General features: G+C 41.3%; 1 protein-coding gene across 14 annotated transcripts in view; it reads left to right on the forward strand.

Annotated features, from left to right (window-relative positions):
* The window catches only part of LOC119973412 (voltage-dependent calcium channel subunit alpha-2/delta-1), a 726,559-nt gene that overhangs the window by 77,397 nt on the left and 636,451 nt on the right, over window positions 1-12,711 (forward strand). For all 14 annotated transcript variants that reach the window (XM_038811471.1, XM_038811473.1, XM_038811472.1 and 11 more), the window contains exons 2-3: window positions 170-251; window positions 4,182-4,298. In XM_038811471.1, coding sequence (XP_038667399.1) covers window positions 170-251; window positions 4,182-4,298 — 199 coding nt within the window. The remainder of the gene's footprint in view (window positions 1-169; window positions 252-4,181; window positions 4,299-12,711) is intronic.

The raw sequence follows: 12,711 nt of genomic DNA on the forward strand, positions 1-12,711 counted from the left end.
CAACACGATTTCACGATTTGCTCTTTAGGAATAACTTGGTCCTCACTTACTGCCACCAACACGATTAAGTCGAGCAGAGATTTCTGTGAAGATATGTCAGCTATTATGTACATTTGTGACAATCAATGCCACAAGCCATTGATCTAATTGGGCATCTTTTAACTTGTAGAATACGATCATGGGCAGAGAAAATGAAGGAAGACCTTATAAAGTTGGTACGTGCCTCTAGTGAAGTGGAACAGATGGAACAGGTAAGAACAGTTAACATCACATTTTCACAGCCACAAAGTTTTGTTCTTCCCAGGTAATGTTTCAGGTTGTTTATTCATGCAGGAGTTAGGTCTGAAGCCCCATTCTTTTTTTAAATCGTTCATGGGAGGTGGTCGTCACTGGCTGGGCCAACATTTATTACCCATTCCTAATTGCCCTTGAGGGGGCAGTTAAGAGTCAACCACATTGCTGTGCGTCTGGAGTCACATGTAGGCTAGACCAGCTAAGGACAGCAGATTTATTTCCCTAAAGGACATTAGTGAACCAGATGGGTTTTTGCAACAATCGACAATGGTGATCATTACACTTTTATTTCCAGATTTTTATTGAATTCAAATTGCACCATCTGCAGTGGCAGGATTTGAATCCGGGTTCCCAGAGTATTACCCTGGGTTTCTGGTTGACTAGTCCAGTGACAATATCACTCTGCTACCGCCTCCCCCAATAGCTCTACCATACCACAAGTTCCATGAGTACAATGTCCATCAAAAGACATCCTTCCTGGATCCTTCACAACACTTGCTTCCTTAACCAGCCTGCTTGGTCTCTTTCGCTTCCTGTGCCTCATGTTTCCACTTTAGCTGCCTGACACTCATAGCTTTAAAACCAGTATGCTGTTCTCTCTCTGCTAGAAATAAATTGTCCTTTCGAGAACTAAGTGTGTTCTTACCACAACAGGCTGAAATCCAACCTCCCAATTAGCTTCCATTTCCATCGCAACCAAAAGCATGTGTTAATTTTTCAAAAAAATGTTGTCACAGCCAGGGATCCAGCACAATCCACCCCTTCACAGAAAGCTGAGAGTTTTACTTTCCTTACAGAATTTTACAAAAATATAAGCTTCAAAACCATTTCATCATAGTGTTTACGCCACCAGTAGCATCTCTGTCAAAAGAATGTGGGATGAAAGAGAAGTGAGATGAAATAAAGAGGGTTAAGTATGAAGATACTCGCTTCGCCTTAGCTAACGTCAGCATGTCCACTGGTTATTGCCCTTCTATGAATGCAACAGTGCCAATTGTGAGAGTGGGGTAAAGAATATGAATTCTAGGTCTGAGTCATGATAGTTAAAGATTGTTGGTAAGTGAGTGTTAGAACTGTGGTGGATTGAGAAGTTGTTGACACTATTGGTGAAGTTGGTGGAACGTGACATGTGAAGATGGATGTTAAGCTTCTTTCTTGGAACCAAACTCATAGCATTGACCATCTTATGCCATTGCCTCCTGAACATATGTCTAAAGCGCACTGATGCCTTCTTGGTGTAGAGGACTTCTCTCCATTGTTTTACCTCTTTCATTAAGATTTCCAATGCAGCATCTGAAATTCTTGGTGCCTGGTCTCTCCCATGATCAGGTATTTTTGATTGTTGCATAGCACTATTCCCAATGCTCTCAGCATCTCCATTAGCCACAATTTGTCTTACCTTTAAAGGATGCAGGCTGGCTTTAAGTAATACTCGCAAGTAACCATATTGCTTATCCGTGCAGCCAACGCAGTGTAGTTGGCTGCTTTCAGAAATAATTACAATACTGCCTGTATTAAACTGATCAGGTTGGTTGAATCACAATCCCTGAGCCCGTTTTTGGGAGCTATCTGATTTAACCCTCACATATTTTCAATTTATTCTGTCGTCTATTAATATTTTCTATTAATCCTTCAATGCTCAACTCCAATTATGAATAAGATGTTGCCATTATTTAATGGGGAAGAAGGTTGGGAGGAGAAATTCACCTGGACTCTGCCCCTTTAAGAAAATAGTCAGGTGACCGCTCCCCTCATCAATTGTATAGAATCCATAGAATTAATACAGTGCAGAATTCTGCCCATTGAGTCTGCGCTGGCCCTCTGGGAGAGCATCCTACCTAGGTTTACTCCTCCACCCAACCCCACAACCCCACCTAACCCGCACATCCCTGGATACTAAGGGGCAATTTTATCATGGCCAAGTGAGCTAACCTTGACACCTTTGGACTGTGGAAGAGAACCTGATTCCCTCAGAGGAAATCCATGCAGACATGGGGGATAAAGTGCAAACCATGCAGCCAGTCACCCAAGGCCGGAATTGAACCCAGGTCCCTGGCATTGTGAGGCAGCAATGCTGCCGTGCCGCATTCAAATGAATGTGCCTTCTTTTCATTTAAAAGTTAAAATGAAACGTCATTTCAATTCAACTGGTTAAGATAGCTTGTCCCAAACTATTCTAAGTGGGTAATGTTGTAAGACAGCTTTAAAACTGATATTTTTGCGTTGTCGTAATGTGAATTCTAGATGGGTGAACATAAGGTATTGCATGTTAAAAAATGATGAATAAAGCAAAGGGATTTAGAAACTAGTTTTCAAGTTCTTTTTTAACAATAGATTGTTTTCAAATTGTTTCTCATTGTTTTGAGAACACATTGCACGTGAACTCCATTTTAACTAAACATGGTGGAAACTCCAGAACCACTCAACAGGCAGTGGATTCTTTAATTGGAATGGGGGTTTGGCAGTTGTAAATTTCTACTGAAAGGTGGGCTTAATGGTCTCCTCACTGGATACTTTGTGAACTGTTGCAAAAGAGTCATGGCTAATTGCACCCACTCATCTAAATTTTGAATCAAAACATACAGTTATGGTGTTTACAATGCGCAATGTGGAGATGCCGGCGTTGGACTGGGGTAAGCACAGTAAGAAGTCTTACAACACCAGGTTAAAATCCAACCTCACCTGAGGAAGGAGCAGTGCTCCGAAAGCTCGTGTTTGAAACAAACCTGTTGTACTTTAACCTGGTGTTGTAAGACTTCTTACTGTGTTTACATGCACGCATGATGGCAACTCTGGGAACGTAACCATGCATTCTCTGAAGAAGATCTTTCCTCAAAAACCTGCTGTCCTTTGGTGAAAGCATTGATGGATGAAGGGTCAGGCTTGACATGTATGCTGACAGTAACAATGTTTATTTATGCAGCACTTTTAATGTAAGAAAACATTCCATGTGCTTCATAAGAGCTACATAAGACAGTATTAGGCAGATGACCAAAATCTTGGTTAGAGGAGCATGTTTTAATGGAAATCTTTAAAGGAAGAAAGAAAGGAACAAAGTTGGTGTGGTTTAGGGAGGGGATTCCGGAGCTTAGGACTCTGGCAACTGGAGGCATGGATACTGCTGACTGAGCAATCAAAATTTGGGTTGCTCTAGATGCCAGAATGAGATCAGCACACATATTGCAGAGGCTTGCAGGGCTGGAGGAGATATGGAGATACAAGATTCAGCCCTTCCACTCTATTATTGCCCCAGGCCCAGTGACCAACTGAATCAAGAACACTACACTGCACTCCCCCCCCCCCCCCACCTCCCCCCCGGCCGCCACCCCCACTGAACTACGCCACTCCCCTGAACCATCAAGTTTGATCATTTAGTAATGGGTAGGAGAATGTAGGCTCAGAGACTGTTTATACTCTGTGTAAATATAAAAATTACTCTTATCGCGGAATATTGTGGGGCGGCACAGTGGCGCAGTAGTCAACACTGCTGCTTCACGGCGCCAAGGACCCAGGTTCGATCCCGGCCCCAAGTCACTGTCTGTGTGGAGTTCGCACATTCTCCCCGTGTCTGCGTGGGTTTCACCCCCACAAACCAAAGATGTGCAGGGTAGGAGGATTGACCATGCTAAATTGCTCCCTAATTGGAAAAAACATAATTGAGTACTCTAAATTTCTTAAAAGAAAATCATGGTATTCTGCACTTAAATGGAACGGACCCGGTGGAAGCCATCTTTAGGTGGGATCCTGGTGCCTAATCTCCAAAGGTTTGTCTGTTAACTCATTCCTGTTGGGGTGACTTCAATGACTGAGGCGTGTTTGTCCATGTTTCTTTTTGAAAGCACCCAAAAGATAGTTGCATTATTGGTTTCCATAATTGTATTTTGCAGATATACTTAAAAAACAGACAATACTACACAGTTGAGACAAATAATGCTCGACGTTTGGTAGAAAGTGCTGCTAGAGAAATTGAAAAGCTTCTAAGCAACAAAGTGGAAGCCCTGAAGGTGAGTGCAGGAATTCTGTTAATTTTCCAGCTGCATTTCTAATTTTCAGAGTTTTTGGTCCCGCAACAGTGCAAGTAAATATGTGGAGCAATGCATATATGTTTAACATTAAGGATATAAACAGAGCCGTTAAATATTCCAGTAATGGCTCAGACTCATAGGTAACATTGTTTCAACTCCTTTTCTGAGATGCTGCTAGTGAAGGAATATTGTGTGGTTTGGTATATTTATTACTTGACAAAAATATAGCATTATTAATGTGCGTACACTTTAAAAGGCGTCAAGAATGTTTTGTACCTAATGCCTTTGAGCACTGATTGGTGGATGTGAACCAATGTAAAGTCTGGACAAATATGTAGCCATAATCGCCAGCCTGATATTTCCTAGACTGGGTTCCTTTTTGCTTCCAGAATCCTAATTACATGGATAAATGCTACATCAAAAGGCTTTTCTAACCCGGGTTTGTGAATTTAATTTTACAGAAGCCCTTTTATCCATTGTATCCATCCACTCACTACTCTTAAAATAAAACAATAATGAACGTTGATGAGGGAAGTGTCTTAACCCTCATGTCTCAGATTATTGGGTATTTGAACATTCATTTATAGTTGAATTTGTATCTTCAATAATTCTTGAAAACAACAGATTTTGGGTAAAGGGGTATTGTTCCTCAAAAGTGACTGTGATAGAATTGATAAACTGACGCCTGAGCTTTGTTCACATGAGGACTGTAAACAAAAAGAAAAACTGTGCAAAAATACCGTTTGGACTAGTCTTCTTATTTCCCCATTTTTACTGTTTTTTTTCCTTCTGTGATGAGAAGAGAACATGTGGGAAATAGATAATAGGTCCATTTAGAGCTGTAACCAGAAAGGGCATGTTAAGGTTTGGGGAGCAGATCCTTCCGAGAACTTTGTCAGAACTCTTACAAAATGTTTGCTTCCAAAATGTTAATTTGTCCATTCTCTTTCTGGATGCTGAAAGGTTGCACTGTCACCACCGTGGTTCATTCAGACCCTACAGGCCTGCAGACAAGAGCAATATTGCTGCTCATCGGGCGAACAGAGTCTTTGGGTGCGATAATCTGGTGCCTCATGTCATGGGAATTGTCAGGGGCGGGATGGAAAATTTTACGGACCAGCAAGAGGTCTGTTCATTTCGGGTGGGAACTTAGGGTCCTGAGTGGACGGGGCCAGAATACCCCACTCTTCACTTGTGTGGACTTCTTAACAGTGCAGCTTGGAAACTGGCACACAAGGTGCGGGCTGTGTGTGTCAGATGCTTGATGTTGGCCGAACAAAACATGTAATTCTACTCGACGAGCGCATACCGAGTCACTGGAAATTTCAGTTCAGAATGCAATCTCAATAATGATGCTTTGTACCAAATGTTGATCAGATTGAATCTGCATTTTAACTGGTATTTAAAAAAAAAGGTTTCTATTTAGGATCAACACCAAGAAAAGAATGATGTCATCAGAAGCTTCGTTCAGATTTTCACATGACAGAAAAGTGATGCCATATCAACCCAAATATTCTGGCCATTCGAGAAAATATATCAAACTTGTAGAGGGATAGAATAGAGAGACAATTTATGGTTGATATTAGAATTAAAGACTTTTAGTTTCCCTCATAAAGTATTATGAAGTTAATGAAGCCTGAAACTAGAGGAAAAGTGCATGACTTTGTTCATTATGTTTCAAATTAAAACTAAGGCTTCACTTGGGAGTGTAATGTCCCAGGTCATTAAGGGCATTTAAATGGTCATTGGATAAACATATGGATGATAAAGGGATAGTGTAGATGGGTGTTAGAGTGGTTTCACAGGTCGGCGCAACATCAAGGGCCAAGGGCCTGTACTGCGCTGTAATGTTCTATGTTCTATGTTTAGTCCCAACAATGAAGTAGACTTTCCAGGCCCGAAAGGCAGATGAAGGCATGAATTTATGTTTTCACTCAGCTCCTCAGGATAAAGCAGATGAGAGCACTGAAGGAAGTTTGCAGTGTTAACAAAAGAGAAAGCTCTGAGGGACCACTGAGACATGTTTACAATTATCAAACAGATAAAGGAGTTGATATTCGCTTGTGCTCCATCATGATCCGGATTATGGAACAACAAATGTAAAAGCAACTCAGCATAAGGCAGGGCTCTCCAACCTTAAATAGACATCTGATGGGGCATTTTTGTTAGATGTTCAGTGAAATAGAGGGGATAAATCCTGAATGACACAGCGGCACAGTGGTTAGCACTGCTGCCTCACAGCGCCAGATTTCCGGGTCTGGTTCTGACCTTAGGTCACTGTCTGCGTGGAGTTTGCACTTTCTCACCGCATCTAAGTGGGTTTCCTCAGGGTGCTCCGGGTTCTGCCCACAGTCCAAAGATGTGCAGGTTAGGTGGATTGGCCATGATCAATGCACATGATTAAGGGGATAGGGCGGGGGAGTGGGCCTTGGTAGGGTGCTCTTTTAGAAGGTTGATGTGGACTTGATGGGTCAAATGGCCTCCTTCTGCGCTGTAGGGATTTTATGGACTCTATGGATTGAATAAGACATTCAGGCATAACAGGGCTGGATAAGACAAAGAAACACATTTGAGGCAATAATGTGCACACACATATTTCTTTCCATGAAGGGTTGTCACCCGTTGGAAAAGTTTGCCAGCAACGTACTTGAGGTAAGAACATTGACATGATTTAAAACATGGCTCAATGCTGCAGTCGGGAGACAATTGTGTTGGTATTCTGGAAGAATGCAATCAAACGAATTGAGTGATGCCTCTATCCAAACAATCTTCTTGTTACGGTTAATAAAACAAATTCTGTGACTGAATTTGTGTAACAAAATACAGATAAGCGTAAAAGTCTTCTTACTCAGAGCCATGATGCACTCTGCACATTAAGAGAATCGCTTTATTCATATTAATTTGGAAAGGTATGCAATGAGGATCTTCTTGATATTCTCTGTAAATTCGATGAAATAGCAGATAACAGATTGAATTCGGGCATTCATTTAAAGTTTCTTAGTTGAGTAGAAGCATACATTAGACAACTTTAAGTGGATAATGAACATCTCCATATCCAATGTGCATTTAGCTCATTACTAGTTGAACTTCTTCCGTTCAGTACACATTAATGTTACGAGGTCCTAGGAAGATTAAATGCAGTCATTCATAAATGTCCTACTTGGTTCGAATCGTTTCAATTTGCTCATTTATGCTCAGTGAACTTTGCAGAATAAACTAATTTGCTCACCTTGAATTGAACAGAGGGGAAATTGTCAGTAAAATTAGGAAGGAGTTTTGGCGAAAAGTTAGCCGATGATAATGAAGGGGTGCTTCGTACAATCCCTAAAACTATCTCACAGGAGTTAACTAATAAATAAAGTCTCGGGTAGTCCAAGTGTAAAGATATCTAATACAAATTCTAACAGTTGCAAAATAAATAAATGCATATGTAGATCCAGATCCCCGGCACAAATAAATTCCATTCATTACATTGCTCACTGCTTAGTGGTCACCTGATTAAGGCACCTGTATTGCCATGACATCTGCTTTCCTGCTAAGTGCTGTAATTAGGAACTTTAGCTCCTGGGTAGTGGAGGAAGGACAGAAATGACATTGATTTAATTACTTTTTCAAAGTAATTACAAGTTTCTCTTCCTTTTCCTGAGATTATTTTCCTCTTCCCGTGGGGAACTGCCTGAGCTCAACTTGGTGCCATCTCCACAGCCGGACAGCACACAGCGTGAAGAGTCATGGATGTAAAACTGAACGTTTACCATTCTGTGGAACAGTGTTCCACCAGAATTATGTGGGCTATGGAGGCGGCCATTTTGCTTCGTAGACTTGAACCCAGCCCAAACTGCAGGGTGAAGGTTTCTCCAATCTGCCGACCAGGAGAGATCCGAACGACAGTGGCGCTGATTTGGCAGTCATAGGGTTGGGATAACAGTCAGTGTTCACCGTTATTACTCATCTGAAACTGGCAGTAATTTGTGGAGCCGGCACCTGCACAGATAAAAGGAGAAAAAAACCTGGAAGTTGCTGTCAGTAATTCAATGCTTTCCCAGAGGGTGCGAAGTTGAGGTTCACCCAGCATACAATCAATTAGAAATCATTGAACTCCTTTTTTAAATGCTGTCAGTCCCATTATAAAAATGCTTGAAAATGTTCAACTGTGTTGAATGAGGTGTATCTAGATCTTTCCTAATTTCATAATTACTCCGAAACGGTGTCACAGCTCCTAAATGAGTAATTTCATATTTGTCGAATGTCAAATTTCTCCATGATAAGTCATTCCAAATTGTTTAAATTTAAGTTTGTTTGGCATACTCTTGACCCAATCATTTATATTGCTATTTGTGAAATTTAAAACTTAAAAATGAAGAGTTTTTTTTAAACTTCCTGGTTTTTTCAATGTGAATAACTGCTTAAGACCATAAGACCAGAACACATAGGAGCAGAATTAGGTCATTCTGCCCATCGAGTCTGCTCCGCCATTTAACCATGGCTGATACGTTTCTCATCCCCATTCACCTACCAGCTCCCCATAACACCATATCCCCTTATTAGTCAAAAAATCAAGCATTCCTGCTGAAGATGTGGAGATCCCCTTGCCTTGGTGCCAGATTCAAACTGATGTTGGGAAGGAGTAAATCCATGCCGCAGAAATGGAGAGATTCTCACGCGCAGCTTCCTTAAGAGCCATGATGAGTTCCAATAGTTTGCCACTGACTGTTCAGCCGTAATTGATGGTCTCACTCAACGAAGATAAGGATAGTGTTGGGAAATTTTATATGGGCAGGTATTCTCCTAATTTGGCATTTAGTATGTACTGCGAATGGAGTGTAGAGATCTACTCAGCATTTGATATTAGTGTGCTTGATGCAAGACCCGTTGGCCAACCTGGGCCTGTTTTTCTCTCTAAAGACAGATGATTTGGAAGCTTGTTTATGTGAACAGCAACTAATTTCACTTTACAGATTTTACACTTTTGTTACCATGATATTATGTGAGCACAGAAAGCCATTACAAAAGAAATAGTTATGAAAATATTCCCAATAATCATTAGGAGTATGGCAACGAATTAACAGATTCGCCACTGGAATTCTTATTTCAATATGAGATGCATTTAAAATGGAGTTTTGAAAAAAATAGAATAGTGGGGAGTTAGACGAACATATGCAAAGGAAAATGCTAAATGAGAAAGTTGTACAAGTTTTATCCTTACTTGTTTACACAAAAATACCCAGTATTTAATTGGTCCTACTTTTTTATCACATATTTCCTTTCCCCCTGAATGTTAATTTGCTGTTTATGCAATCAGTCTCAACTCGGCGCTGCTTGGCAGAAATAAATTTTTTTTTTTTTTTTTTAAATTTAGATTACCCAATTATTTTTTCTATTAAGGGGCAATTTAGAGTGGCCAATCCACCTACTCTGCACATTTTTGGGTTGTGGGGGCGAAACCCACGCAGACACGGGGAGAATGTGCAAACTCCACACAGACAGTGACCCAGAGCCGGGATCGAACCTGGGACCTCAGCGCTGTGAGGCGGTTGTGCTAACCACTAGGCCACCGTGCTGCCCTGGCAGAAAGAAATTGATGATTTCTGCATTATACCTCTCAGGTTTTACTCTCTATTTGTTGAAGCATCATTCCGAATCTCTTCCCGCATATTCACTCAGTGCGACATTACCTGCGGAATTCTCCGTCGGCAGGATCCTTCGGTCTGCCGACAGCGCACCCACGCCGCGCGTTTTCCGACGGCGTGGGGTGGCCCATAATGGGAAACCCTATTGCCCAGCTGTGGGAATGGAGAATTCTGCTGCCAGCAGGGGCGAACCGTGCAGGAAATTCCAGAGAATTTCGGCCTGCATGTTTACACCTTCAAACTCAACCGCATTGTAGTTTCAGTGGGTGTCTCTTTATATGTGCTCAAGAGAAATCCCAATTAATGCCCTCTACCGGCATTTAATTAAACGCATTGATATACAATTAATCTAAGTCAGTCTCTTGTTATTTACTTTCCATCGGATCACCCAGGTCTATCACTGTGTTTCTCAATTTTATTCTTCTCTGTTGAGCTTTGTTCCCGTCAATAGCTCTTCAGTCAGCACACTTAATATAATTTAATGAAGTCATTGTGAGGATAGTTAGGTGCACTGGATTAGTGCAATGTTCCTATACCTTTTGGGACTTGCTTCTGAAGTAACCCCTGACAGATGCGATGAAAGATTTTTGAATCCATCCCAGGGATCAAAGTTCCAGCAATTTGCCAGCTGTATCCTGCATGGAGCATATTTTTGTCCGGCTCAGCCCAGTTCCCATTGAGAATGGTTCCACAGCATAGAATAGCTCCCAGTCCAGCACCTTGCTCTGAGACTGTCAAGCTGCCAATTGCATGCAACACACCAGACTCTGTTATGCCGAGGCTGAGGCATGTGTTTGGAACATTGCAAAAAGAACTTTACTCTATGACTGACCGTAGATGTACAAAAATACCAAAATTAAATATTTTTTTAAAAAATCAGGACGTTAAACAATTGCTGCTATTTATTCAAGTAATTATTTGTGAATATTGATGCACAGGAGCTTACGAAACAAGTTTGGTATCCAATGAAGTTGATGTTTAATTTAACCAGGAACAGAAGTCCTCAGGCACTATTAATATTTGTGAACTTATTATTCGTGTTTGAATTCTACTCATATAGTAGGTGTGGGAGAACCAGCTGTTAGTGTGGTGCCACGGCAGTCATGGCATAATTGAGCCGATGGGATTTAGTTTGTGTCGATCTGATTGTATGCAAGATGGATAGTTTTGCTTTGGATTTGCTGCGGGGAAATGGGCCAGGGTCATATTTATACAATGTGCACAGCTTGAAATTGAAGTCTCAAAGAATTGAAGTGAGCACCATAAGAGATAGAGACCACAGTGTGAAGTGACCTGTTTCATACTGTGCTTTTCACAATTAAGGGACGAGATTCTACTTTTTTGTATTTTGCGTCACTTTATAAAATTGTACTTGAGACTGCACGTTTGATACCTTATATCATTTCATCTTTTCGAAAGCTGCAGTGCACAGTAGTGAAAGGGTTAAGTACAACCCAGCAGGCCCTGGTATGAAGCTCATCTGGTGTTTCTGCATAGATTTATATTTTAAAATAAAGTTGACTGGGTTATTGTTAACTCAATCTGCTGGCATGCACTGATAATTGCCATTGAAAGCAGTTGTGGAGTATGAGTGATATTTGCACTTTTTAACCGGAGAAATACTCAGGTGCCTGCAGGGTTTTTTCTCTCTTATTTTTTGGCTCTGTGAACACGTTGCTTGAGATTTAGAGAATGGGTGGTTGTAACAGCTGCTGTTTGGTAATTGAAAGAGTTCTTGAAGGCTGATGGGCAATGGTCTGGTACACAGATGTGAGAGCTTCTGTCATCCCTGCCACTGATGCCCATAGCGACTGGCAAAGCACGAGTATTGCTCACTGCTGCTGAGTGGACCTGCTGGCTATGCTGCTTATGAGGGAGCCATTGACGTCAGCAGAGCAGTGGAAGATGTAGGCAGCCAGGTGATTTCTGTAGTGTCTATGAATGCACTCAGCAATTGCTGTCTCTGAAAGGATGTGCACAAACACTCAGTGCTAATCCAATTACAGGCCTGCACAATTAACCTTGAAATCTGCTGGGTCTTCCGCAAGAGTAAAATGCGGTCACTAACGGGAAAATCGGAGCCGGCAGTGGTAAGAAAAACCCTGCGACGCCATTTAAAAATTGCAGTATTTTTTTTACTAACCGCTTATCAAAATGAATATATTTGTATTGCAGTGTGGAATACTGCAAATGTTCTGTGGGCCCTCACCTTGCTGCCATCCTCTTTAAAGGGACAATAACCTTATTGATTTGGGATTTTAAGCATGAGTCAAATGTATCCTCATCCATCCTGGAGAACACTGCCTTTAGTTCTGTTGCATTCTAACCTCCAGGTTGACTGGGATGATATATGTGGTGAGCAAAAGGGTTGTGGCAGGGACAGGGTAATGGATATAAGACCAGCTAAGTATGGTGTCCTTGTAACAATAACCATTATGCAGAAAAACTGCAGGCAAGCACTGGATCAGTTCCACTTAAGCATAATGTACTGTAATATGATTTGTTTTATTATTACTTCAATATGTAAACACTCGACAAATCAATTTCTTCATGAATTCAGTTTGTATGGGGACAGAAGGGGTCTATTGGGCCCCCTGAGAAATATTGATCCGGCTACGAATTGCGGGATTTACAACACTTCTTTGAAAATAGATTTATAAGTGACATAAAGGTATAAATTGCTGTTGACATGAGGAGTTGAAAGTTTACGGTGTTGCAATGTACAGCCTCCACAGAACTTTCCATTCCTCTGACTCTGAGTG

The sequence above is a fragment of the Scyliorhinus canicula genome, chromosome 11 (assembly GCF_902713615.1).
Source record: "Scyliorhinus canicula chromosome 11, sScyCan1.1, whole genome shotgun sequence".
Taxonomy (NCBI): domain Eukaryota; kingdom Metazoa; phylum Chordata; class Chondrichthyes; order Carcharhiniformes; family Scyliorhinidae; genus Scyliorhinus; species Scyliorhinus canicula.